This window comes from Labeo rohita, chromosome 15, assembly GCF_022985175.1.
Source record: "Labeo rohita strain BAU-BD-2019 chromosome 15, IGBB_LRoh.1.0, whole genome shotgun sequence".
NCBI classification, from domain to species: domain Eukaryota; kingdom Metazoa; phylum Chordata; class Actinopteri; order Cypriniformes; family Cyprinidae; genus Labeo; species Labeo rohita.
The window spans coordinates 35,496,171-35,524,021 of record NC_066883.1 but is presented as its reverse complement, the minus strand read 5'-3'; the positions used below and the strand labels follow the sequence as shown (position 1 = coordinate 35,524,021).

Here is a 27,851-nt window from a genome sequence, read left to right as displayed (position 1 = left end):
TATGTGTGTGTGTGTGCCTGTGTATTAATTTGGTTTTAATTTAAATAACTTGTTTACCTGGTATGTAAATACAAAATTTATTTGAATTGTAGATAGAAATATATTTTTCTTTTAAAAAGTTTTTTTTTTAATTTTTTTTAAAAATTTTCGATTTGATTCTATCATTTTTCACTTGTCTTTTTAGTTCTCTCATAGTTTTCTCAGCATTTTTTAGGTTTTAGTGTTACACTTTTAATTTAATTTTCTTTTTGATTTAGTTTTTGATACGTTTTTACTTTAGTTGATAGTTTTCACTCTATTTAATTATGGCATTTAATTTTTGTAATTTAGTTTTCTATGTTATTTTTGTTTGCCCTTTTCATGTTTTTATAGTCTTCTATAGTTTCTATAGTTTTTTTTTATTTCTTTTATAGTTTTTGTACTATCATTTTTTATTTGAGTTTTACAGTTTTATGTTTATTTTGTTTTCATTGTATTATTTTTGTTTTAATTTAGTTTTCTTTTTTTTTCAATTTACTGTAGTTGATAGTTTTTTCAGTCTCTGTTGTTTCAGTCTAGTTGTATGCCGTTTTTTATTTTTAATATTTTTAATTTAACTAAAGTGTTTTAGCCCTGCTAATAATAAAGGTAATATAATAACATAATTTAACAGTATTATATTTCTAAGCACAGTCTAGTGTTATTGCTCTCACATGTTAAATCAAAAGAGTGGTAAAGGTTTAAGATTTTATATTATGCTGTGTTTCAAAAATGAAAACAAATTATTGTTATTATGTATTTTTATTGTATTTTATTTTTAATCATATAAACTACTGCTCAAAAGTTTTTGATCCGTAAGACGTTTTTGTTTTTTAAAGAAGACTTTTATGCTCATCAAGGCTGTGTTTATTTGATCAAAAATACAGAAAAAATATATATATTGTGAAATATTATTACGATGTAAAACAACATTCTTCTGTTTTAATATACATTAAAAATTGCATTTATTTCTGTGATGCAAAGCAGAATTTTCAGCATCATTACTCTAGTATTCAGTATCACATGATCCTTCAGAAATCATTCTAATATGCTGATTTATTATCAGTGCTGGAAACGGTTGTGTTGCTTAATATTTTTTTGGAACCTGTTATACTTTTTTTTCAGGATTCGTTGATGAATATAAAAGTTAAAAAGAACAGCATCTATTTAAGTCTTTTCTAACAATATACACTATTGTTCAAAAGTTTGGGGTCAGTACATTTTTATTCTTTCTTTCTTTTATTCACCAAGTATGTGTTAAATTAATAAAAAGTGATAGCATTGATTTACATGGTTAAATGCTGTTCTTTTAAGTTGTTATGTATTAAAGAATCCTAAAAAAAAAAGAATCACATCCAACATTGATAATTCTAATAATAAATCAGCATATTAGAATGATTTCTGAAGGATCATGTGACACTTGTAACAGCTGATGAAAATTCAGCTTTGCATCACAGGAATAAATTAAATTTAAAAGTATATTAAAATAAAAACCATTATTTTATATTGTAATAACATTTTCTGTATTTTTGATCAAATAAATGCAGCTTTGACGAGCATAAGATGAGCATAGTCTTACTGAACTTTTAACGTTTTAATTTAAGAAACCTGTTTAAATGACTTGATATGAAAAACAGTTTTATTAAATATTTAAATATGATAATGTAGAATGTTCAAATATTTGTATTCCATTGTAATGTGCCAAGTCAACTATAAGACATTTGTAGCTGGTTGAGGTATTCACCAAACTGAAAACATTATTTTCATTATAACATCATTATTTTCGATTTCATTTAGTGATGCTAGTGGTTTGGAAATGACATCCTTTTATTTTAAATTGAACATCCCAGAGTGTCTGAGTGTGTGTGTCTCTCATATGTCATTAATCAGCATTATATTAGTGTTACATTAGTATTATATGAATGTTTCTGCAGTGATGGGAGTTTGATTGATGAGGTGTGTCTCATTTTTAAACACCTGCTCAAACACGCCCAACGCATTAATAAAGACTGACACCATGCTCAGATTTACACACAATCGCTCTCTCTTTCAGACACATAAAGTGCAGGTGTGACCTCAGAAGGTGCTTCAGCAAATGTTTCTCTCTGAAAAACTGACCTCGTCTCTTCCAAAAGTTGCTGTCAGATTTATCAAACGGCGATAGTTCTATCGCCATGGCGATCTGTCTCCTCGTCTCCACGGAGACGGGCTTCTTCCGATGGAGACGATGAGACGGCGATGTCTGCGGGAAGATGCTGAGAAACTGAGAGAAAGACAGACTGCTTTCAGCTACTGGAAAAAAGTTGAATGGAGATTAAAGCTTCCTCCCTTCGGGAAAACCTGACGGAGCTGTGATTAACGATCTGAGTCTGTTCTGCATTCGGGGTGAACTCAGAACCGACCCCGTTTACGTTCTTTAAACGCACTCGTTGTGGTATTGTGTGCGATTCATTAGCTCACACATCTCTGGAGTCAATAATCCGTTGCAAATAGCAGTTTTTCAGAAGGAGTGCATTGTGGGATGCTGTAATGGCTCTGGGACAAAAAGCGTTCGGCGGAGAGAGGAAGTTGGCGCCGGAATGGCACCGGTGCTCCTCTGATGACGGCCGGACACATTGTGGCAGTGTTTGCGTGTCGTCACGGTTAAGTTATCTCTGCTATGCAGCACTTGTTCCAGGCGAGAGCGTGTTTGCATGATGAACTGTGTTGTTGGTCAGCGCTTGTTTAATCCTTCACCTTGGGATGTGACAGCGACATGAGCTGCTCTGTCTCTTTCTCTCTTATTGCACGTGTTTTGAGTCAGGCTTCTGTTCAAATCTCCTGCTTTTCAGATATTTTTCTTTAGAAAACTCGGTCACACTTTATTTTAAGGTCCAGTTCTCGCTATTAACAAGCCATATTAACAAGCCCCCTTGTCATCCAAGATGTTCATGTCTTTCTGTCTTCAGTTGTAAAGAAATTATGGCTTTTAAAGAAAACATTTCAGCATTTTTCTTCATATAATGGACTTCAATTGTGCCCCCGATTTTGAACTTCAGCAGCTTCAAAGGCTCTAAACGATCCCAGCCGAGGAAGAAGGGCCTTATCTAGTCATTTTTTTCGAAAAATAAAATTTTTTATACTTTTTAAGCACAAAAGCCCGTGTAGCACAGTCTCTGGGATACGTGTTCACGACACTACGTACTAGTGAATCACGTCGAAAGGTCACGCAGAACTACAGACCCAGTGTTTACAAAGCGAACGCGCAAAGACTAAGAAAGTGCAAGTAAGACAAACGCTGTTTACAAACAAAAAGCTACAAAGATGTCGGACGATTCTGAAGATGTACGAGAAAATAACATGGAGTTTTTCGCCATACTCTACCTTTTTTAGCCGGAGTACACAGGTGATGAACTTAGACGTGATTCGTAGTAGTGATGGGAAGTTCGGATCATTTTACCAGCAATATGAACGAATCTTTTTGTGAGTCATTTCGTTCATTTTAGCAAAATATAATTAAAATGTTACGTGTTACTTCCCTAACACATCTACTGCTTACACAAACATTGATCACACTACAAACAAGACAAAACTATAATGCTATAAGAAACAGAAAAGATTCATTCATTGTTTACCTGGGTCTTTAGTCTATGATTAGCTCACCTCACCTCTTATCTGACAAGTTTTCGGGTTTGAGTTGTTCGTGCATCACGTGACAGCCTCATAAGATGAACGAATGACTCGAAAAACCCGAAGACTCGAACAGGTGAACTAATTCCAGTACAGAACCTAATAGGATGTTGCGGATGCGCGACTGAAAGAATCACTCCCTGAGATGACTCGTTCTTCCTGAGTCACATTAAAGATCTGTTCAAAATGAACGAATCATTCAAGAGCGCGCATCCCAGAGCCTGTGCTACACAAGCTTTTGTGCTTAAAAAGTATTAAAAAAAATATTTTTAGAAAAAAATGACTGATCGTTTCGCTAGATAAGACCCTTCTTCCTTGGCTGGGATCGTTTAGAGCCTTTCGAAGCTGCATTTAAACTACATTTCGGAAATTCAAAATCGGGGGGCACCAATGAAGTCCATTATATGCAGAAAAATCCTGAAATGTTTTCCTCAAAAACATTTCTTTATGACTGAAGACAGAAAGACATGAACACCTTGGATGACAAGGGGGTGAGTAAATTATTTGTGAATTGTTGTTCTGGAAGTGGAGTTGTACTTTAATTGAAATAGTAATAATATTTCAAAATGTAGCAGTTTTTAGTGTGATATTTATCAAATAAATGTAGCCTTGGTGAACATAAAAGCCTTCTTGCATATAAATACTGTACCCTCTCCCTATTTCCACCTGACTATCAACAGCAAATAGCAAATCAAGGTTTGTTTGTGAAAAACAAATTTAATCTAACATTTAATTTATCCTAACATTATTCAGGAGAAACATCTAGATTAGGCTGATACTGTGACATTACTGTGAAGATTCAACCCACAAACACACAATGTATCATTTTCACTAGAGTTCCTCGGAATCCCCCATAAGCACCTACTCCAATGCTGTCGCCATGGCTACAGTCTCAGCCAATCACGTCGCAGCCAGCTGTGAGGTCATCGGTTTCTCCACACAAGCGCACAGGGTGTCAGATGAGTTTGCCCACAATGATGCCATCTGCACCCTGACTGTGTGTGTGTGTGTGTTTGTGTGTGTGTGTGTGTGCTCGTTTGCACTAGTTTCATTACTGAGGTGACTGTCCTTCTCTGTCCCGGCTGAAGTGTGTGTTGTGTGCGGCGTGATTTGATGTCTGTGTTTTGTATTAAGTTTAACCCCGGGTTGATTTCTGCGGCTGACCCGTCGGCAACGATGTAATTGAGTTAGCAAACACACACACACACTCGCACACAAGCTCTGTTACAAACCCTGAGCTGCCTACCTATTTGTTTGGTGCTTGAGATGCTGCCTATAAAGAACACTACAAATTGCTTAAAATGTTGCATTTCAGTTCTGATGCACATTAGGGTTTGGCTACAAAATAATACATGCAACTTTTAATTATTAAATGTGTGAAACTATTTATATATATTATTTATATATATATATTTAATACAAAATATTATGTGTATTATTGAAATTATTATTTTTAACATTATTATATTTTATATTGTTCATTTATTAGATTTATATTTTAATAATGTAATTTTTAAATTAGTTTTGGATAATATATTAAATGGAAAATAAAATAAATTTGATCATTTTAAAACTACATAATATGTTTCTGTATTATTATTAAAATGTAAAAATGTAAAAAAAATGTATTAATATATTATTATTATTATTGTTTCTTTTTTATTTTCTGTAATATTATTTATTATATATTGTTTATTATTTATGTGTGTGATTTATACAAAATTTAGCAAAATAGTAGCAAAATTTATTTTAAATATTTTTAAACAAAACAATGTCATTATTAATAAAAATGTAATTATTAATATTTTATATTGTTCATTTATTAGATTTTTTTATATTCTTTTTTTAATTAGTTTTGGATAATAAAAATAAACATATAAAATGTATATTATTATTATTATTTATTTGATGTAATCATTTTGTCATTTTTTATGTTATTTCAATTTGCATTTTATTTTAATGAGCATTGGAGTTATTATATTTATTGTTAGGATCATTAGGATTTGGCTACAAAATCATACATGCACAAACTTTTTAATATTAAATGTGTGCAACTCTGATATTTTATATAATATATAAACATAAAACTCCTCTAGTCCTACTGTGTGATTTAGTGCATAGATGTCATAGAAATGATTCAGTGGTGTATAATTTGTATGATTCAGTCTCTCACACACGTATATACAGTTACATACAGATGCATGTGAGATTTCACATGAACAATTATCAGTCTTTTAAAAATATGCCTCCAGTTGTCATGGTTACTGGGGAAACTGGCAGTGCAGGCAGAGAAAAATAATGAGTCATTTGTGTGCGGGTGTTCATTTAATTGGCAATTTGTATCTACTTTGTATCAAAACTATTTAATTTGTTCAAATGTATCAATCAGTCTGCATTTCGGGAAGGCTTCACGTAGCTGAACCGAATGTTTCAGGTTGACGCTGCCAAAATCACACACACACACACACACACACATACGGAGAGAGAGGCTCTGTTCCAAAACACAGCCTAGCTGTCTACTGCCTACATAGGGAACCACCTTCTAATGGATTATGTAACCTCATAAGTGAGTGATTTGGAGCAGTCTGCCTAGGCAACAACAAATAGCGCTTTATGTGAACAACAGTTGATTTCAACAGAGTTAGCTGTTATGAGCATAGAAATTATTATTGTATTTTATTTTTTAAATGTTTTAGTTGTTGATTGTTACTATGTGAGTGCATTTATTCTGTTTCCCACTCAAATTGTTGCAGTGCATTCTGGGATTTGCTACAAAGTATGCATGTGATGCTTTCTTAATCATATAAATTATTATAAATATTATAATATTTTATATTGTTCATTTATTTTATTTGTATTATATATTTAATTTCAAACTAATTTCCATTTTAATTAGTTTGGGATAATATATACTTAAATTAAATTATATATATATATATATATATATATATATATATATATACACACACATTAATAACAATAATAACATGAATAACAAAATTAATTTTATATTTGTAAACAAATTAATATATGTCTTATTATTACTGATTATTATTATTGTTAATATTATTATTTATATTGTTCATTTATTTTATTATATTTTTCATTTTATTATTGTTAATTTAGTTTTTTTTTATTTGTAAATGTATTATCCAAAGTAGTTTTGGATAATATATATACTTAAATAATATAGATTACATTTTTGTATTAAAAATGAATGAAATTATTTGTTATATTTTTAAACAAAATAATATATGTGTATTATTAGGTTTATATAATTATTATTAATTTAATTTGTAATTATTTAATTTTAATTAGGTTTGAATAATATATATTTTAATCATATTTATTACATTTTATATTTAAAAAATGTATAATAATTTATTTTAAATATTTGTACACAAAATATGTCTATTATTATTGAAATTATTATTATTAACATTATTATTAATATTAATGTTACATTTTATATTGTTTATATTTATATATAATTTTTATTCATTTGAGTTTGATGTGATTTGATTTTAATTAGGTTTGGATATATCAATTATTACTAAAATTATTATTATTAATAATAAAATTATTATTATTAATATTATATTTTGCATTGTTTATTTATTTTATTACATAATTCATTAATTTGATTAGTAATTATTTTATTTGAATTAAGTTTGAATAATATATATTCACGTCATATTATTAAAAAATATTAATAAATTCATTTTACATATTTTTTAACAAAATGTTTTTATTATTGAAATTATTATTAATAATATTGTTTTGTTTTATATTGTTTATTTATTTCATTTTTTATATTATTATTTATTTATTTATTTATTTGATTTGTAATTATTTTTATTTTATTTTAAATAGTTTTAGATAAAATATATTTAAATATATAAAAAACAATTATATAAAAAATCTATAAAATTCGTGTCCAGTATTTTTAAACAAAATATGTCTATTATTATCAAATTTTTGAATATTATTATCATTATATTTTATATTGTTTATTCATTTTATTATTATTATTATTATTATTTATTTGATTAATTTATTTCATTATTTGATTTATTTTTATTTTATATTGTTTATTTATTTTATTATTTTTTTTATATTTGTTTTATCTTTGTTTATTATCATTTTACATATAATATATGATAATCAGAATATTATGTTTTTTATTTGTCATCTTGGATGGGTTTTTCCCACTGAACTTGTTGCAATGCATGCCGTGATTTCCTACAATGCAGCAAATGACTTCGCACATGAATTCGTTCTCTCGTTGGCAGCGATGGCTGGGCGGACCGTTACGACGTCACTGACGGGTACGTGCGCGAGGCGGCCGGCGGGATCACCATAAAGCTGCAGTCCGCAGACGTGAAGTGGTTTGACGATTATTACCTGAAACTACGTCCCGAAAACAACCCGAGAAACCCCTGGTTCCCCGAGTTCTGGCAGCACCGCTTCCACTGCCGGCTGAAGGGACACCCGCAGGAGAACAACAAATACAACCGCACCTGCGGCAGTGAGTTACCACAACATTACCACAGCGTTAAACGTCTCTGATGTGTCAGTTTGTGTCCTTACATGCTCCCACAACGACGAGAAGAAGAGCAGTAGTCAAAGAAAGACAGAAACACATGATTGCATTCTTTCATCCAGACTTTCTGTTCAAATATCACACCTTCCATTAGTCTCGCTGTCTTTCATTGGCTCCATTTATCTGAGCTCCAGCTCGAGTTCAAAGAAACTACAAAAAAAAAGACGAAAAGAAAAGAACAACCAGTTTCCTTCTGAAATGAGAATCAAAAGTGTTTGCACAAGCAGACAGACAGAGAGCAACAGTTTAGACAGAGGCGCTGTTTTAATGTCGGTTCAAAACCGATTTTTGCATTTCTGAATGAAATCATTTGCTGTGACTTTCAAGTGCAGTTCATAATCACAAACACAGTCTATGACTTGAGTTTTGACACATATGTTTAGATTTTTAAAGTAGAGTATACTCTTATTTGATACCGTGAACAAAATCGATGTTATATAATTAATCTCTTTTGTTTCTTTTAATTTGCAAAACAATTTCCTGGGCATTTTAATGTGTTTGAAATGTTTAAAAGTAACCATATGGCTTGTGCAGTTTGGGTAGTATATATGTTATATTATTAATATCCCAACTTGACTAAAAACACAAAACTTTTGTGTCTAAAAAGTGTTTTAAACTGTAAAAGTAGCCAATCATCTAAAAAGACAATTTGGAAAATATATTATGCATAATGAATTTTTGTTGTTGTTGTTGTTGTGTGTTTTCATCAGTACATATCAGAAAATATGATGCTTATTTTAAAAAGACTTCATAATAAACATTAAGATCTACAACTGAACATAGTTTTTAGATTTATCTGTAAAAATCTAATTGTTATATTTTGCCTTATGTAAAAAATTAAATATATTGATTAAGTATATGATCTAATTCAATATAATATCTAATATACAATATATAAAACAAATCATTTTAATCTGTATGAATGTTTTTGTATTTGTTAAAATAATTATTTTGCTAGCTTTTCTTTTTATTAATTTTTCAGTTTTTTTTTAATATATATAAAGTATATGGTCTTTAGATTAATATTAAATAATATTTAATTGGAATATTAATTCATATTTTTTTTTATGAAGTATATAGTCTTTATAATAAGTAATCATTTTATTTTGTCCAAATGTTTTTGTCTTTGGGAAAAAATATTTTAGATTAATATTGAATTTGCTTGCTTTTGTCTTTGGAAAATTTTCTGTTTTTTTTTTTTTTTTTTTTTTACTTAAGTATATGGTCTTTATAATAAGTAATCATTTTATTTTGTCCAAATGTGTTTGTCTTTGGGAAAAAATGTTTTAGATTAATATTAATTTTGCTTTTTTTTTGCTGTTTTTTTTTTTAAGTATATAGTCTTTATAACAAATATTCATTTCATTTTATCCAAATGTTTTTGTCTTTGGGAAAAAATATTTTAGATTAATATTAAATTTGCTTGCTTTAGTTTTCATTCATTTTTCTGGTGTTTTTCATTAAGTATATGAACTCTAGGATAAGTAAACCTTTTACTTGTTCCTAATGTTTCTGTTTTTAGGGTGAAAAAAATTTGATTAATATTAAATTGGCTTGCTATTTAATTTATTTTTCTCATTTTTTTTAAATAACGTATATGGATATTAGTAATCTTTTAACTTTATCAGAATGTTTTTGTATTTGGGAAAAAAATATTTTAAATTAATATTAAATAATAATACTAAAATCTAAAAGTTTGAACCAAATCATAAATATCATTTTTTTTTTTTTTATTTTAAAAGTTTATTTTAGTATTATTGCTACCATAGTTTTTTATTTTATTAATATTTTAATTATGATTAAATTATTATCTTTTATTTTTACATTTCCCCTTTTAATTTTAGTAAAATTTAGTTGTTGTTGTGTTTTTTTTAATAAATGTATATTGTTTTAGTTAATTATTAAAGTTTTACTCAAAAATGAATTATTAAAATTTCAGTTTTATTAATTAAGTTAACATTAATTTCATAAGTAATAGTTTTTTATGGTTTTAGTTTTAGCAAACTCGATACAGTGCTTCTAGTCAAATGTCAGATGTGTTTCTTGTGCTCATAAAGCCACTAGACAGTAGACAACACATATAAAAACTCTTCAGAAGTACATGTTTAAGCCACATAAGAGCCTCTCGCTTGGCAGAGAGTCAAATACGAGTCTCTCCAGCGCACAAAATCAGTTTCACAGAGCGTAAGCAAATTAGCACAGTTCATCATTTGACCCGCCTACAGGATACGAGCAGGGAAAGACGAGTGATCTGTCATTAACCCCAATCTCCTCCTCCTCGTCTCTCAGAGCGGGACTCTCTGCGGCAGCAGTACGCGCAGGACACCAAGATGGGTTTCGTGATCAACGCCATCTACAGCATGGCCTACGGCCTCCACAACATGCAGAAAGCTCTGTGTCCCGGTATGGCGGGTCTGTGCGACGCCATGCGGCCCATCGACGGCTCGAAGCTCCTCGAGTTCCTCATGAAGACCAACTTCACCGGCGTGTCCGGGGAAAACATTTACTTTGACGAGAACGGAGACTCGCCTGGAAGGTACCACACCAATCCAATCCAATAAATAAGAGAATCAATTTGTCAATCAATCAAACAGTCACTTAGTCGATGCATGGATCGATGCATCCGTCAGATTGATGAATCCAGCCTTCATTTCCATTCATCTTCATTTCAGTGCACTCAATCAATATTACTAACTGTGTTCGTAGTTACGTGATCATGAACTTTAAGAAGATGGGGAAGGATTATTTCGACTACACGAACGTGGGCAGCTGGGACAACAGCGGACTGCAGATCGATGACGACGAGATCTGGCCCACCAAAGAGGAAATGATTAAATCGGTGTGCAGCGAACCCTGCGATAAAGGGCAGATCAAGGTCAGCAAACCGTCAGCGGCGTATAATACTGTGTAGTGTTTAAAGGAGAAGTCCACTTCCAGAACAACAATTACAAATGATTTACTCACCCCCTTGTCATCCAAGATGTTCATGCCTGTCTTCAGTCGTAAAGAAATTATGGTTTTTGGGGAAAACATTTTAGGATTTTTCTTCATATAATGGACTTCATTGGTGCCCTGAATTTGAACTTCCAAAATGTAGTTTAAATGCAGCTTCAAAGGCTCTAAATGATCCCAGCTGAGGAAGAAGGGTCTTATCTAGCAAAATGAGCTGTCATTTTTTTTTTTAAATAAAAATGTGTATAGTTTTTAAGCACAAAAGTTTGTGTAGCACAGGCTCTGGAATGCACGTTCTTGAATGATTCGTTCATTTTGAACAGATCTTTAATGTGACTCGGGAAGAACGAGTCGTCTCGGGGAGTGATTCGTTCAGTTGTGCATGCACAACATCCTGTTAGGTTCTGTACTGGAATTAGTTCACCTGTTTCGAGTCTTCGGGTTTTTCAAGTCATTCGTTCATCTTATGGGGCTGTCACGTGATGAGGTGAGGTGAGCTAATCATAGACTAAAGACCCAGGTAAACAATGAATGAATCTTTTCTTTTTCTTATAGCATTATAGTTTTGTCTTGTTTGTAGTGTGATCAACGTTTGTGTAAGCAGTAGATGTGTTAGGGAAGTGACACGTAACATTTTAATTATATTTAGCTAAAATGAACGAAATGACTTGAAAAAAGATTCGCTCATTTTGCTGAACGAGACTCAAAGGACCGAGTCGGTAAAATGATCCGAACTTCCCATCACTACTACGAATCATGTCTGAGTTCATCGTCTGTGTACTCCGGCTAAAAAAGGTAGAGTATGGTGAAAAACTCCTTCTTATTTTCTCCTACAACTTCAGAATCGTCTGACATCGTTGTAGCTTTTTGTTTGTAAACGGTGTTTGACTTACTTGCAGTTCGCTTTGTAAACACCAGGTCTGTAGTTCCTCCTACTTCGGTGTGACCTTTCGATGTTATTCAATAGTATGTGAACACGCATCTCAGAGCCTGTGCTACGCGAGCTTTTGTGCTTAAAAAGTATACAAATTTGTATTTTCTGAAAAAAAATTGACCGATCGTTTCGCTAGATAAGACCCTTCTTCCTCGGCTGGGATCATTTAGAGCCTTTTGCATTTAAACTACATTTTGAAAGTTTAAAATCGGGGCACCAATGAAGTCCATTATATGGAGAAAAATTCTGAAATGCTTTTCTCAAAAACCATCATTTCTTTACGACTGAAGACAGAAAGACATGAACATCTTTGATGACAAAAGGGTGAGTAAATTATTTGTGAATTGTTGTTCTGGAAGTGGACTTCTCCTTTAATAATGCTCAATAATTGTGTTTTTGTTGGTAAATGTTTTGGAGGAACAAGTTTTGGTTTTGCTTCAGGCCACACATTTTACATTGAAAATCAAGTGGTGACTGCGTAGGCCAAATGATATGTGAAATTATTAGCTTTTATTTTTTATAAATGAATTTTGATGGTTTTATTGCTATCGGGATCCAGCAATTCACTGCATAAAATGCATCATGGCATAAAATCACAAGAAATTTATCTTTCATGTGAACCTGTATTTAACAAAGTCTGGATTGGGGATTTTATTTAGCTTGTGTAGTTTTATTCATTGTTTGTTTTTTTCTTGTACAACTTGCAATGTTGACATCTGTGTAATTCGGTACATTCAGAGACATTTAGAAACAGAAAATGTCAACATTATTGATATTTTTTTCATAATAAAAATAACTGTTTACTTCTTAATTTTCTACAACAAAGCTGTTTTAGTTTGTACCATGTCACCACTTGATGTCGAGAGCCCTTGTGAAACTAGTATAAAACATAATAAAAAGGTACAATTTTATTATTTCCTACATAAATATTTCATAAAGATACTATAAACTAATATTTAATAAACATTTAATAAGCAAATATTTCATATCAAAATATTATTAAATATTTACTATTTTTATTTATTTATTATTCTCAAAGAACCTTTTTAATTTTAAATAACTCTTTTAATTAATATTATCCAGTATAACATAATTTGCAGTATTATACAGTACAATGTTATTTTAAACATACTTAATATGAAAAAATATTTTTAAAGTAAAAAAATATTGTAAACGTAAATGTAAGTTATATTTAGTATTAAAAAATTAAACATTCTAAAAGTAAACAAAATATTTATATTTACTACATAAATGTTCACTATAAAAATAGAAATATTTTGATTTTCTAAAATATTATAAATTACGTATTTGAAATATTATAAGGAAATATTTTTTTCAGGCTTTTATAGAAAATATTTTATACACAATTTGTCCACTTTTCCATGGTCTGGAAATTCAGAACTGTAAAGCATAAATTGACTTCTATCATCTGGTGAAAACATGCTATAAAATTATGCTAATGTAAATATTTGCTCTAAAATATTTATATTTATTTATTTATTTTCTAAAATATTTAATAATATAAAAAAATAAATTATATTTATATATATATTTCTATATAATTTATAGAATATTTATAGTATTTTAGAAAAAATAATAAATAAACATACTATTAAAAATGTAGCTTTTCTGAAGTATCGCTGTTATAAATTACATATTTAAAATATTATGAACAATGTTTTATACACAATTTATCTACGTTATCTTCTTTTCCATGACCTGAAATATCTCTGTAAAGCATAAGACTTACTGTTATCATCTGGTGAATTATAAAACGACTATCCAAATGTACTATTTGCATTTTTTTTTTTTCCTGACTACAACCGGTCTGCAGTTGGGAAGCTCTGTTTTACATCCCGATGTGATCATGATAGCATGTCACACACGGTTTCCTCTCTCTCGTCCACAGGTGATCCGTAAAGGAGAGGTGAGCTGCTGTTGGACGTGCACTCCCTGTAAGGAGAACGAGTTTGTTTTCGACGAGTACACGTGTCGAGCGTGTGAGCTGGGATCCTGGCCCACCAACGACCTCACCGGTGAGTCCACAAACACATCAGATTGATGACACGCATCCGTCTGACCCCTATTCTCCTGCATTACACTGATGGTTCAATGACACGTTTTATATCCCTCTCTACTCACGTCCAGTTCAGTCGATCTAATTCTGTAAAGTGCTGGAGTCACGGCCGCACACAAAATCTAACATTTCACGGAGTGTCGTTTGAGATCCCGAATCACGACCGAAACGAGTTATTTACAAAGCGCGTGATTGCATCTCTTACATCGCCGATAATAGAAAGAGAAAGAAAGAAAGAGATGTTTGTGCCGTAGAAAGCGAATGCATTTCAATAAATCATTTGAGGGAAAAGCGAATACACACACTCGTTGAGCTAAAAGGTTAACACCATCAAAACCGTCTGAGCTGAACTTATCAAATCTGTCTCCCTGCGATCGGCCCACACACTTTATTACCGCCTATTTATACCGTCAGATAGAAAGAAAGAGTCATACAGCTAATATTACTCTAAGTACTCGTCACTTTTTAATGAATTTGTGTTTGCCAGTGCAACACAATCCTCCATTATATTAGGGCTTTGTGGGTGATTGCTAAGGTATTCTGAGTGGTCTTCAGTGGTTTCAGTTTCAGACCCACCAGATCATAGTTTGATATATATTTGCTTATATTATTTTATATAATCTAGTTTGTATAATGCAATGTAATATAATTTGTAATATCATACCGTTAAAATTTAGGAAAATATATTTTTATATGAAATATTTATGTAGTAAATGTTTTGTAGTATGTTTATTAGCTATAACACATTAAATATTTTTGTTTTCTAAAAAAAAATGTAACCCACTAGAAATTGCTTCCTTTAAAATCCTTATGCAGTAATTAAGTAGACTTTTATAAATTATATTTTAGTGTATGCTATTAATTAACAGATATTTTAGATTTTTTTTATAGTAAATAGTACATTTAAATGATTTTTGTTCTTTTATAGTATATTTACTTAATATAAAAATAGTTAAATACTTTGTTTTCTTAATTAATTAAATAAATAAATTAAATTAATTACTTCAATTATGTGCTATTTTAGAAAATTTTAATATTTTATATTTTTAAGTAAATATTTATATTGTAAATATATGTTGTTATATTATTATATATATATTTACATATATATAATCATTATTTTGAAAATGATTTATTAAATCCTTACCCAGTAATCAGGTAAAATATTATAAATTATATTATATTATATTATATGAATTATAAGATATTTTAAAATACAAACATATTTTATAGTAAATATTTACATAGTAAATATATAGTAAATTTAAATATTTATAAATTATTTAAAATCCTTATCTATATGATAAATAGAAATTATAAATTATACTGTATTATATAAATTAAAGGATGTGATATTTTAGTAAATTAAAATATTTTATATTTTTAAGTAAATGTTTATATAGTAAATACGTTGTTTCTTTTAATAGTATGTTTATTTACTGTAAAAAGTTAAATAATTTGCTTTTAAATGTAGTTTCTATAAAATTATTTTTGAAAGTCCTTTTCCAGTAGTCAAGTATAATATTATAAATTATATACTTTATTATATAAATGATATTTTAAAATACAAATATTTTTATTTTTATAGTACATATTTAGATAGTATTTAACATCCTTAAATAAAATATATAAATTATATTTTATTATATAGATTAAGAGATGTGATATTTTAGAAAATAAAATATTTTATATTTTTAAGCATGTTTATTAATTTTTTTAGTTTTATAAGTCAATTGCTTTTAAGTGCAATTTCTATAGAAAGTTTATTTTATTTTTAAAAATCCTATATTAAGTATAATATTATAAATTATATTTAGTTGTATTTTTTAAATTAAACAATGTGATTTTTTTTAAATTATTTTATAGTTAATATATTGTATATAATATATATTATATATATATTATACTTGTATATAGTATAATTATAATATTATAATTTAAATATTTTTCTTCTAAAACACTTAAATAACTAAAAAATGCTCTTAAAAAATTATTTGTAAAAATCCAGTAATCACAAGTATTTGCAAGAAGCACCACTAATTATCCTTTTCTTCATTTGTTTCAGGATGCGACCCCATTCCAGTGAAGTATTTGAGGTGGGGTGACCCCGAGCCCATCGCAGCCGTGGTCTTCGCCTGCTTAGGCCTAATGGCCACGTTCTTCGTCACCTGCATCTTCATCATCTACCGCGACACTCCGGTGGTGAAGTCCTCCAGTCGCGAGCTGTGCTACATCATTTTGGCGGGCATCTGTCTGGGCTACCTGTGCACCTTCTGTCTCATCGCCAAACCGCACGTCATATACTGCTACCTGCAGCGGCTGGGCATCGGCTTATCGCCCGCCATGAGCTACTCGGCCCTCGTCACCAAGACCAATCGCATCGCTCGAATACTGGCCGGCAGCAAAAAGAAAATCTGCACCAAGAAGCCTCGTTTCATGAGCGCCTGCGCTCAGCTGGTGATCGCTTTCCTACTGATCCTCCTGCAGCTGGGCATCATCGTGGCACTCTTCGTGATGGAACCTCCTGACGTCATCCACGACTATCCCTCCATCCGCGAAGTTAACCTCATCTGCAACACCACCAATTTAGGCGTGGTGGCGCCGCTGGGCTACAACGGTCTCCTTATCATGAGCTGCACCTTTTACGCCTTCAAGACACGCAACGTTCCCGCCAATTTTAATGAAGCGAAATATATCGCCTTCACCATGTACACCACCTGCATCATCTGGCTGGCCTTTGTGCCCATTTACTTCGGTTCGAACTACAAGACCATCACCATGTGCTTCTCCGTCAGCCTGAGCGCCACCGTGGCGCTGGGCTGCATGTTCGTCCCGAAGGTTTACATTATCCTAGCTAAACCAGAGAGGAACGTACGCAGCGCGTTCACTACCTCAACAGTGGTGCGCATGCACGTGGGAGACGGAAAATCATCATCCGCGGCCAGCCGGTCGAGCAGCCTGGTCAATCTATGGAAGAGACGAGGATCGTCGGGAGAGACACTCAGGTGTGTTGAACTGTGCAGCAATACTTTTCAGAAGGTACCATTTAGTGCAGGGGTGCCCAAACTCAGTTCTGGAGGGGTGGTGTCCTGCAGAGTTTAGCTCAAACCTCAATTAGACACACCTGAACCAGCTAATCAAGCTCTTACTAGGCATACCAACCCTAATTTAGTGTAGCCAAATATGGTGTCCCCTACTCGGAATTTGTGCTCTGCATTTATCCCATCAAGTAGTGAGTAGTGAGTCCTGTACATTCACTCCCCCCACTTACAATCCCTTCCGGTAAATAGACTTAAACCCGTGACCCTTGGGTTACAAGTCCGACTCTTACCATTAGGCCACGACTGCCCCAAAGGTACCAATATGTAACTCAGGTACTAATAGGGGCGACTATTATATCAACAACTATCCCTCCATCCTTGAGGTCAACCTTATCTGCAACACCACCAATTTAGGTGTGGTGGCACTGCTGGGCTACAACAGCCTCCTCGTGATGAGTGGCACCTTCAAGGTGCATTCCTGACAATTAAAACAAAGTGAAGTACATCACCTTTACATCGCTGTAGATTCACTCCCCCAACTTACAGTACCTGCCGGTACCGAGACTCGAACCCACGACCTTCGGGTTACAATCTAACCATTAACTCACAACTGCCCAAAAAGGTACTAATATGTAACTCAGATACTAATAGGGGTGACTGTTATATCAAAGACTATCCCTCCAGCTGTGAGGTCAACTTAAACCCAGTTTAGGTGTGGTGGCGCCACTGGGATACAACGGCCTCCTCATCATGAGCTGCACCTTCTACACATTCAAGGTGCATTCCTGCCCATTTTAACGACGTGAAGTACATCACCTTTACATCACTTACAATCCCTGCCTTCAGGTTACAAGTCAGACTCTAACCATTAGGCCACAACTGCCCCAAAGGTACTAATAGGGGCAACTATCATATCAATGACTATCCCTCTGGCCACGAGGTCAGCCTCATCTCCATCACCACCTATTTATGTGTGGTGGCACCGCTGGGGTACAACGGCCTCCTCATCATGAGCTGCACCTTCTACATGAGGGTTGCCCAAACTCAGCCCTGGAGGGCCAGTGTCCTGCAGAGTTTAGCTCAAATTTGCCTCAAAACACCTGCTGGGAAGTTTCTAGTATGCCTAGTATGAGCTTGATTAGCTGGTTCAGGTGTATCTAATTGGGGCTAAAGCTAAACTCTGCAGGACACCACTCTACACCTTCAAGGTGCATTCCTGCCAATTTTAACAAAGTGAAGTACATCGCCTTTACATCACTGCACATTCACTCCCCCCCGCTTACAATCCCTGCTTGTACCAAGACTCAAACCCACAACCTTTGGGTTACAAGTCCAATTCTCTAACCATTAGGCCACTACTACCCCAATGGTACTAATATATACCTTAAGTACTAACAGGGCATTCGCACCAGAAGAACTTTTCAATATTCCTTAGAACTACTGCTGGACTTTACCACAGGAACTAGGAACGTACATAGTTCTAGGAACTCCGTTTGGGGGAACTAAATTAGCTCCTACTTCAGAGGAGGGTCTAAAACTGTTCTATAGGATCTTCCAGTGGTGTAAGTATATGCTGATTGGCCAAAAGCATACAGAAAAGCATTTTTAAAAAGCCATGAACATGGAAAACGGCAATTAGCTACCAGTTGTCTGCAGCATTGTGTTCTTGTCTCAGCCTCGATGATATGTAACACTGCAAGTTGTCATAGGAGATTTAGTCAGATTTTCATGCTCTGTTGTTGTTGTGTGTTGAGGGTTTCATGATAACAGAGAAATACGCAATTAAAAGAGCACAAAAATCTGAGTAAATCTCTTATGACAACCTGCAGTGTTACATATCATCGAGGCTGAGAAAAGAACACAACACTGCAGACAACACTGGCGTCATTGCTGTTTTCCATGTTCAGTGTATACTTGCATCACTGGTAGTTCCGATAGAACTGTTTTAGACCCTACTCTAAAGTTGGAGCTAATTTAGTTCCACCAACTTGAGTTCCTAGAACTAAATACATTCCTAGTTCCTGCGGTGCAAACATGCCAAAAAAGCGGAAGTTTCCACCAATAGTTCCAATAGCACCAATAGTTAGGAACTATGGAAAGGTTCCTCCGGTGTGAAAGCCCCTAAAGGTGTACCTTCTGAAAAGATACTGTCCCAGTCATTGCTTTTGTATTTTTTTTCTGAGAGCCCAGATTTGCATTTCCTGAAGGAAACAGGTGCATTCATAGAAGACAAAGAATAGTGTTAATATTTTGGTTCAGGTTTTATGCTTCGGGTTCTGTGAAAGTCAGAGTCGCTCAGCTGTTGTCATGACACTAAGTGCACGTCTTGTTTGTGTGGTAATGATGGGGCTGCTAAGTTATTGACATGCATAAAAAGAGAGTGTTTACCTTAGACGACCTGTGATTATAGGAATAAATGTATTTAGTGTGTCTGCTCACACTGCCAGAGTCTTTACCACATAATCTCTGTGTTCACGTATACTACATAACACATAGATAAATAGATACAATATTTAAATATTAATTAATTGCTGTTTCAGCTCTAATGGGAAGTCAGTGACTTGGGCCCAGAATGAGTGCAGTTCCAAAGGCGGCCACCTGTGGCAGCGTCTCTCCTTCCACATTAAGAAGCGCGAAAACAATCAGACGGCCGTGATCAAACCATTCTCCAAAACGTCTGAGGGACGCTACTGTGGAGGCAGCGACATCAACACCGACAACAGTAACAACAAGATGCTCTACGAGGTCACCGAAGCTGAAGAACGCTACCCCATCACCTACCGGCCCCAAACACCCTCACCAATCAGCACCGTGACCCAGAGAGCGAGCATTGCGTTATCACAGAGCACTGGCCACGGCGACTCCCAAGTCATGAGCGTCTCGACGTACATGTGTCAACCTCCGCACCGCGGCAATGGCGGTGGAAATGCATCGCAGGGCTCTCTGATGGAGCAGATTAGCTGCGTTGTGAACCGCTTCACTGCTAACATTAGCGAGCTTAACAGCATGATGCTTTCCAGTTCTCCTCCAGGAAGCACTGTTGGTTTGTCCACCAGTGCGTCCGCACACGCTCACTCTGTGGAGCCGTGCTGCCCTCCGTCCTACCGCCTCTCCCGAGAGATTTCCATGCCGACTACCATGACCACCTACGCCGAAATCCAGCCACTCCCACCGGTGGAGTCTAACGTGGGTCGCTCCGCCCCTCCCTGCCCGCTTCCCAGTTCGTCACGACTCAAAACGTCGCCCACGACCAGTGGGAAGGAGCTAAAAGGAGGTGTGTCCTCGGCTCGGGAGTCGCCGCCCAATCAGCAGGAGCTTGAGGAACTGCTAGCGCTGACTCCACCCTCCCCATTCAGGGACTCCGTGGGGTCGGGTAGCGGCTCACCGAGTTCTCCCGCTTCGGATACCGAAACGTCTGCTCTTCCGCCCATCCCAAAATATGAGTGCCTGGTGCTCCGACACTACAGCCAGAGTTCGTCTTCCTTATGAGGACAACAGATGGAAGAACGGAGCGCCGAATGGCGCAATTCTCATTGGCGGAGACGGACACTGCTTGAGTGTGTGTGTTTACATGTTCTCACCTTTGGACCAATGCAAAACAGGGCGTTGGCGCCCCTGTGGAGGAATATCTCCAACATCAGACCTGCAGTAGAATCACAACGGTGTCTAATCGTTCGTCTAGTTGGCGTTCCGTTGGTCTATTTTGGTAGTGGCCTTAAACAAACATGGCTTTCATCTAATTAGTGCTGTTTCTATGAGGACTACAATATGTTGTTGTGCCCCCAACGAGATGGGGGTGGAAGAACACCCAACCTGGGACGTTCCCATGCACGGACGAGCCTTTTTTGCTATGTTCATCGTCAAAAAATGAGATTATTAAGGGCTGGAAAAAGGCAAGGCAGCAAAGGGAAAAGGCTGTATAATTACATGTTGCGTAATCTTTAGCTCGCACACTCGTACGCGACTGCTGGTGCGCTGTAATAATTGAAGAGTGCGAGGTGACGTCCCCGATGCTTTCCGAGATTCAAACGCAATCTTTGAACAAAGTGCTTTGCTTGATGTACCACAGGACAGCGTAAGAGAGCAAACAGACCGACATTCAGACACCTCAGTCATTGTCCATGATTTTCACTTCACCTTTTTTCTCTCTCTTTTCTTCTTATTCTTCCAGTTTCTTCCCATCATTCTACCTGGCTTTTTCAGGAACAGAACATATATTGGTGAATCTCAAGAAACCTTCTAAGGTTATATTTCAATTAGTCAATTTATTAATTCATTCTTCAACAAATAAATAAAATACATAAATAAGGAAACAATCTGCTAAAAACAAAATGTGTTTTAGGACCATTAATAATTTTAAAAAAATCCAATAATTTTTTTATTACTTAATAACAGCTGCAATGATGTTAAAATAGGCTTAACAACATTTAAGCAAAATATTTATTTATTTATTTATTTGTTTGTTTGTTTAATGTATTTATTTATTTATTTATTTTAGATTTCTTAATAATTTAATTAATTACTTAATTTTAATTATTTATTTAAAACTTTTTTCATTGAACTGATTTTTTTATTTATAAGTAATATTTTTTATTTATTCTATTAATTTGTTAATACATAAAAATCCATACTTATTTTATTTTATTCTGAAATGTAACCTTAACATGACTTAATGAGATTTTCTTTTTTTCTTTTCTTTTTTTTTTTTTGTTTTTTAGATTTTTTTTTATTTAATTGTTGGACGAAACTCCTTCTCAAATCATTGTGGTACCATGATACAGTATCAGATAATGGTAATACCATGACACTCCAAGTTACTTCGAAGAATACCATAGTACTTACTTAATAGTGTATGAAGTCATATCACCCCTAACAAATTAGTTCACTGTGCTTCATCGTTAAGCTGAATTAAATCACTCAGTGAACAACATTTTGGTCCAGTCAACATAGAACGAAAATGCACCCTGTTTACTTCCTTAATACACATTCCTGGTGTTATATTAAACATTTAATCTGTGCACGTTATTCCAAAGAAAAATAACTTGCTCTGACAAATTATGTCACATTATAGAAGTATAAGTATGGGCTGCAAATGGCGTTTCATGTTGACTTTAAATTATACTTTTTTCTAGCAGAAGGGCTTTTTATGTAATCTTAAAGATGTATCTAAATGGTTTCTTTTCCTGAAGATCTATCTATCTATCTATCTATCTATCTATCTATCTATCTATCTATTTTATCATTCTGTCGTTTTATCTATTACGTTTTGAATCATAGAGAATATTAGTTATGAGTTCACCATGAAGCCATTCTAATCATTTTGATTGATCATGTTGATTGTGTAAATATCAAGGGCATGCGCACAGCAACAAGTCTAGTAAAGTTTTAACAGAGACTTATTGTCAAACCCGAACAACTGCAGTAATTTTACACAGATTACACGAGGATGAAATAACAGAGGATTTTACGAGTCTAAAGATGTCTTTTCTTACCATTCCCTTGTGTACAGAACGTGCTTAGATGAATGTGAGGCTACTCAAGTGTCTAGCAATTATATGAAAAACAAAAAAGTGAAATTTACAAGTAATATTTATCTTAATAGAGCTTTTAGTGCCAAAGGGGGGAGGGGAGGGTGAAGGGCAGAAATGTGTGTTTTTCGCAACATAATGATATGAATCGTTTTTATGGTGATGAGTATTCTTTTTATATATTATAAATATATATTATAAATATACCAGACTTTGGGACTCAAAGCAATACAAACCATACCCATATACAAAGCACATCGGCTTTAGACAATATTTGTGCAACATCAACTTTTCTAATCATTTTGAAACTTCTTTCTGTGAATGATAAATCTTCCTCCGTCTCTGACGTCATATTTTGGGGATTCAGGACGTGTCTACACCAGATACGCATCAAAAATAGATTGCTCGCATTAAAATCACTGCTTCTGTCTACACTGAAATCTGCACATCTGCTTCAGCCACTTTATAATGCCTGTCCACCTGAAATACAGTTTTCTTTGAAAATATTGTACTTTTGAATTAACGCTGTTTTATGAATTTTATTTGTTATATATTTAAATAAGTACAGACAGTTATATAAAAGCCAGCTAACTATATGTTGTAGCAATACTAACATTATAATAAGAAGAATATGATGATAAATCATGACGATCTCTTCCAGTGTAGACAGTCTCCTAACCAGGCACGACACGATAAAGTGTGAAAGCTTATTTCTGCCACAGGTGGAAAAGAAAAATAATTGTGATTTTATTTTCTCACAAATCTGACTTTTCCCTGCAATTCTGAGAAAAAAAAAAACATAATTGCATAAACTATGAAAAATATAAAATAAAATAAAAAAATAGAGTTCCACTGTGGAAACAAGAGATGTATGCTCAAAAAAGTCAGAATTGCGTGATGTAAACTTAAAATTTTGACAAAAAGAGTTAGAATTGCATGATGTAAACTCAGAATTCTGAACAAAAAAGTGTGAGCTGCAAGATGTAAACTTAGAATTCCGACAAAAATCAGTATTGTGAGATGTAAACTCAGAATTCTGACAAAAAAGTCAGAATATTATGATGTAAACTTAGAATTAAACTCGAACAAAAAACATATAGACAGAATTGACAAAAAAGGATTAGAAACTCAGAATTAGACCGAATAGAAAAAAGAACAAAAAAGAACAAAAAAGTTTGTCCAACAACAAAAAAGTCAGAATTGTGAGATGTAAACTCAGAATTCTGACAAAAGTCAGAATTGCAAGATGTAAACTCAGAATTACGACAAAAAGACAGAATTGCGTGATGTAAACTCAGAATTCCAAACAAAAAAGTATACGTTGGAGAATGTAAGCTCAGAATTCCAACAACAAAAAAAGTCAGAATTGTGAGATGTAAACTCAGAATTCCGACAAAAATCAGTATTACGAGATGTAAACTCAGAATTCCGACAAAAGTCAGAATTGCAAGATGTAAACTCAGAATTCCGACAAAAAGACAGAATTGCGTGATGTAAACTCAGAATTCCGAACAAAAAAGTCCCATTTGTGAGATGTAAACTCCGAATTCTGACAAAAAAGTCAGAATATTATGATGTAAACTTAGAATTCTGACATATAGACAGAATTGTAGGATGTAAACTCAGAATTCCGAACAAAAAAGTATGAGTTGCATAATAAACTCAGAATTCCGACATAAAGACAGAATTGCGTGATGTAAACTTAGAATTCCAACAAAAAAGTCAGAATTACGACATGTAAACTCAGATTTCCGAACAAAAAAGTATATGTGTTGCGAGATGTAATCTCAGAATTCCAACAAAAAGTCAGAATTGTCAGATGTAAACTCGGAATTCTGACAAAAAAAAGTAATAATTGCGAGAACAAAAAAGTATGAGTTACATAATAAATTCAGAATTCCGACAAAAAAAAAAAACTTAGAATTCCAACAAAAAAGTCAGAATTCCGACAAAAAAATCAAAACTGAGATGAAAACTCAGAATTCCATCCAAAAAGTCAGAATTGTGAGATAAACTGAATTCTCATTTTAAAAATCTTTTTATTTAGGGGCAAAAAGGTCTGACTTTCTATCTCATTGGTCCAAATTTCTCTTGGATATTTCGCATAGCTATATATTAGGTATCAAATACCTTCTGTGATTGTGCAGCAGACAAATCGTTTGTTGTTGGAAACTTGTCATGTTGTGCCTGGTTAGGACAGCATTATATGAACGGACTGCTGATGTGTAATTTAACAGAGAAAGTGCAATTGTGTTTTCTACGTATCGAACTTTAAGATGGAATCTTAAGAAATACGGTTTTGAAATCTCCTCCGAGAAAATACTGTGGTCAGCGTAATTCATCCTTTCTCTGTGTTTACTTTTCTAATATATATCAGGGTCGTATATTGAATCATAAATCTGTGTAATATTCCAGATGATCTATAACGTGCGTGTCATTTGGTAATAGGCTTTAGTATTTTTGCTACAGGTACACAGGAACAGCCGGAGAGATTATTCAGATTTATTGCGCTACATTAGGAAGCGGCTGCGGTTTGTCAGGAAAGGCTTAAATTTCATTCGGCGAGATCAAAAACACGATGCTTGAAAGACCCCTTGAAATATTAATAAATCTGCCCCTGGAAGGCGATCTCTCCTTTTTCTCCGTTTCTGTTTGTGAGTTTCTCTTCATTAAGTGGGTTTATGAACATGACAGATACATTTGGTACATTTGTAGGAGCTCTGGGTTGAATGTCAATGTTGCTGCCTATAGTAGACTCACATTGATGTTTACATTTTGCTACATTACCATGCTTGCTGGAGTACATGGGATCTTTTGTAAGTGGTGAAGCGCAATCGTTTAGCGTTCGGGCGTTACCGAACGTGAATGTGTCACACAGGCTCGTGAGCGAAGGACGAAAGCGACTCTGTGACTCCATCTCAAGTGCTAACATCTTTTTGTGTATGATTCTTTACTCTCAAGTGATCGGTTCTATTTTTGTTATATCTATATCTATATATATCTATATATTGGGAGTTGTGTTTGCTGATTCTCTGATGTAGAGATTCTGTAGGATGTTGATCATCATTGACGTGGTACTGCAGATGACTTTTGTTGACATTTGTTGATATTCCAGTTTCTTGCAGCTTTGTGGGGAAAATAAAAATGTGAGAAAATGCTTACGGCTGTATAAAAACATTTCCCCTTTTTCTTGACATGGAAACCGTTGTGGTGTGGTATGAAATCTTTCCAATCATTATTAAAAACATGGAACAAATGCACCCGTCTCTGAGAATTCATCACTTTGGTGAGGCAAATTTTCCTACTTGGTAAAGCCTTCCAACTTGGAAGTATATATAAATAAATGCTGGATAAATATTTTGCTCATTATTTGTTCATGTTATTTAATGCATTAATTCATGTTAACAAATGATCTTATTGTAAAGTGTACCATTTCATTTTTATTCAGTTTTCATTTCAGTTTTAGTTAAACTAAACAAAAATGATAAATGAAATGAATAAGATATTTACACTTTATTTTAATGTTTATTTCAACAAAGCTGAAATCAAATAAGTCAGTTTTTTTTGTTTCAATTTTATATTTGTAAAATGAGTGTATTTTCGTTTATTTCAACTAATAAAATAAAAAAAATAGTTTAAATAGTTTAAATTTTATACTTATAAGATATGTTTATTTTTTTGTTTAAATTTTGTTTATAAAATAAATGTACATTTTTATTTAGTTAATGTTTATTTCAACTAGTATGTTTACATTTTTAAGTTTCAGGTTTATGTTTAAGTATGTTTATTTTTTAGTTCAAATTTTATACTTATAAGATATGTTTACATTTTATTTTAATGTTTATTTCAACAAAGCTAAAATAAAATAAGTTCGTTTTTTTGTTTAAATTTTATGTTTCTAAAATAAGCGTATTTGTTTATTTCAACTAATAAAATAAGTTTTTTTTTTAGTTTACATTGTATACTTACAAGATATGTTTAAATTTTATTTTAATGTTTATTTAAACAAGTTTTTTTTTTATTTAAAATTTAGCTGAAATAAAACAAGATTTTTGTTTAAATTTTGTGTTTATAAAATAAGTGTACATTTTAATTCAGTTGTTTATTTCACCTAATGTTTTTCTACTTTGAATTTTATTTCAGTTAACATTTATTTTAACAAATAAAATCTTTGTTTTTTAGTTTAAATTTTTTACTTACACAATGTTTAAATTTTATTTTAATTTTTATTTAAACAAGGTTTTTTAGTTTAAAATTTAGATGAAATAAAATGTTTAAGCTTTTTTGTTTAAATTTAATGTTTATAATATAAACATCTGAATTCTATTACTGTTTATTTAAACTAATACGGTTACATTTTAGTTTTAATTTTATTTCAGTTAATGTTTATTTCAACTAATAAAATGTTTGTTTTTTAGTTTCAATTTTATACTTATGTTTCTTTTTAAGTTTTTCAGTTTAAAATCTATACTTATAAATTAAAATGGTATTTCATTTAACAATTATTTGAATTATTAAAATAAGTTTAAGTTTTTGTTTAAATTTTATACTCATAAAATAAGTTTAAATTCTACTTCTGTTAACATTTTTTTAAACTAATAAAATATTTCATAATTTTTTGGTTTGCATATTATTCTTAAAAATAATAGTTAAAGGTTATTTCTAACAATTTTTTTAAGTTTAGGACACATCTATAAGTCAAAGTTCTTATATTATATGATAATCAAAGAATGTGTAAAACACTGAATCATCTTCTATACAGTTAATGTGCATTGCTGTCTTATTTTCTTATGTCATCCTCCACATATGGACCAAAGTCTCAGATATTCCATTTTAAATGGATCAGCATAAGTTTCCAAATGCGAATCTGCTCCAGTTTAATCCGTTATTATTGGCTGACTGGTTTAATACGGCGCTGTTGTCAGTTATTGTATTTCGCTGTATTAGAGCTCACAACCACCAGCCCCACAATGAGCCTCATTCATCACACAGGAGCAGAACACATTTGTGTGCGAATTGTTCATGCAAC

At 32.9% G+C, this 27,851-nt stretch overlaps 1 protein-coding gene across 1 annotated transcript in view; it reads left to right on the top strand.

Moving 5' to 3' along the window:
• grm5b (glutamate receptor, metabotropic 5b) overlaps positions 1-21,705 on the top strand; it is a 67,143-nt gene extending 45,438 nt beyond the window's left edge. The window contains exons 4-9 of the mRNA XM_051129894.1: positions 7,980-8,215; positions 10,580-10,826; positions 10,997-11,165; positions 14,086-14,212; positions 16,319-17,258; positions 19,835-21,705. Coding sequence (XP_050985851.1) covers positions 7,980-8,215; positions 10,580-10,826; positions 10,997-11,165; positions 14,086-14,212; positions 16,319-17,258; positions 19,835-20,783 — 2,668 coding nt within the window. The 3' untranslated portion in view covers positions 20,784-21,705. The remainder of the gene's footprint in view (positions 1-7,979; positions 8,216-10,579; positions 10,827-10,996; positions 11,166-14,085; positions 14,213-16,318; positions 17,259-19,834) is intronic.
• The last annotated feature ends 6,146 nt before the right edge of the window (positions 21,706-27,851 follow it).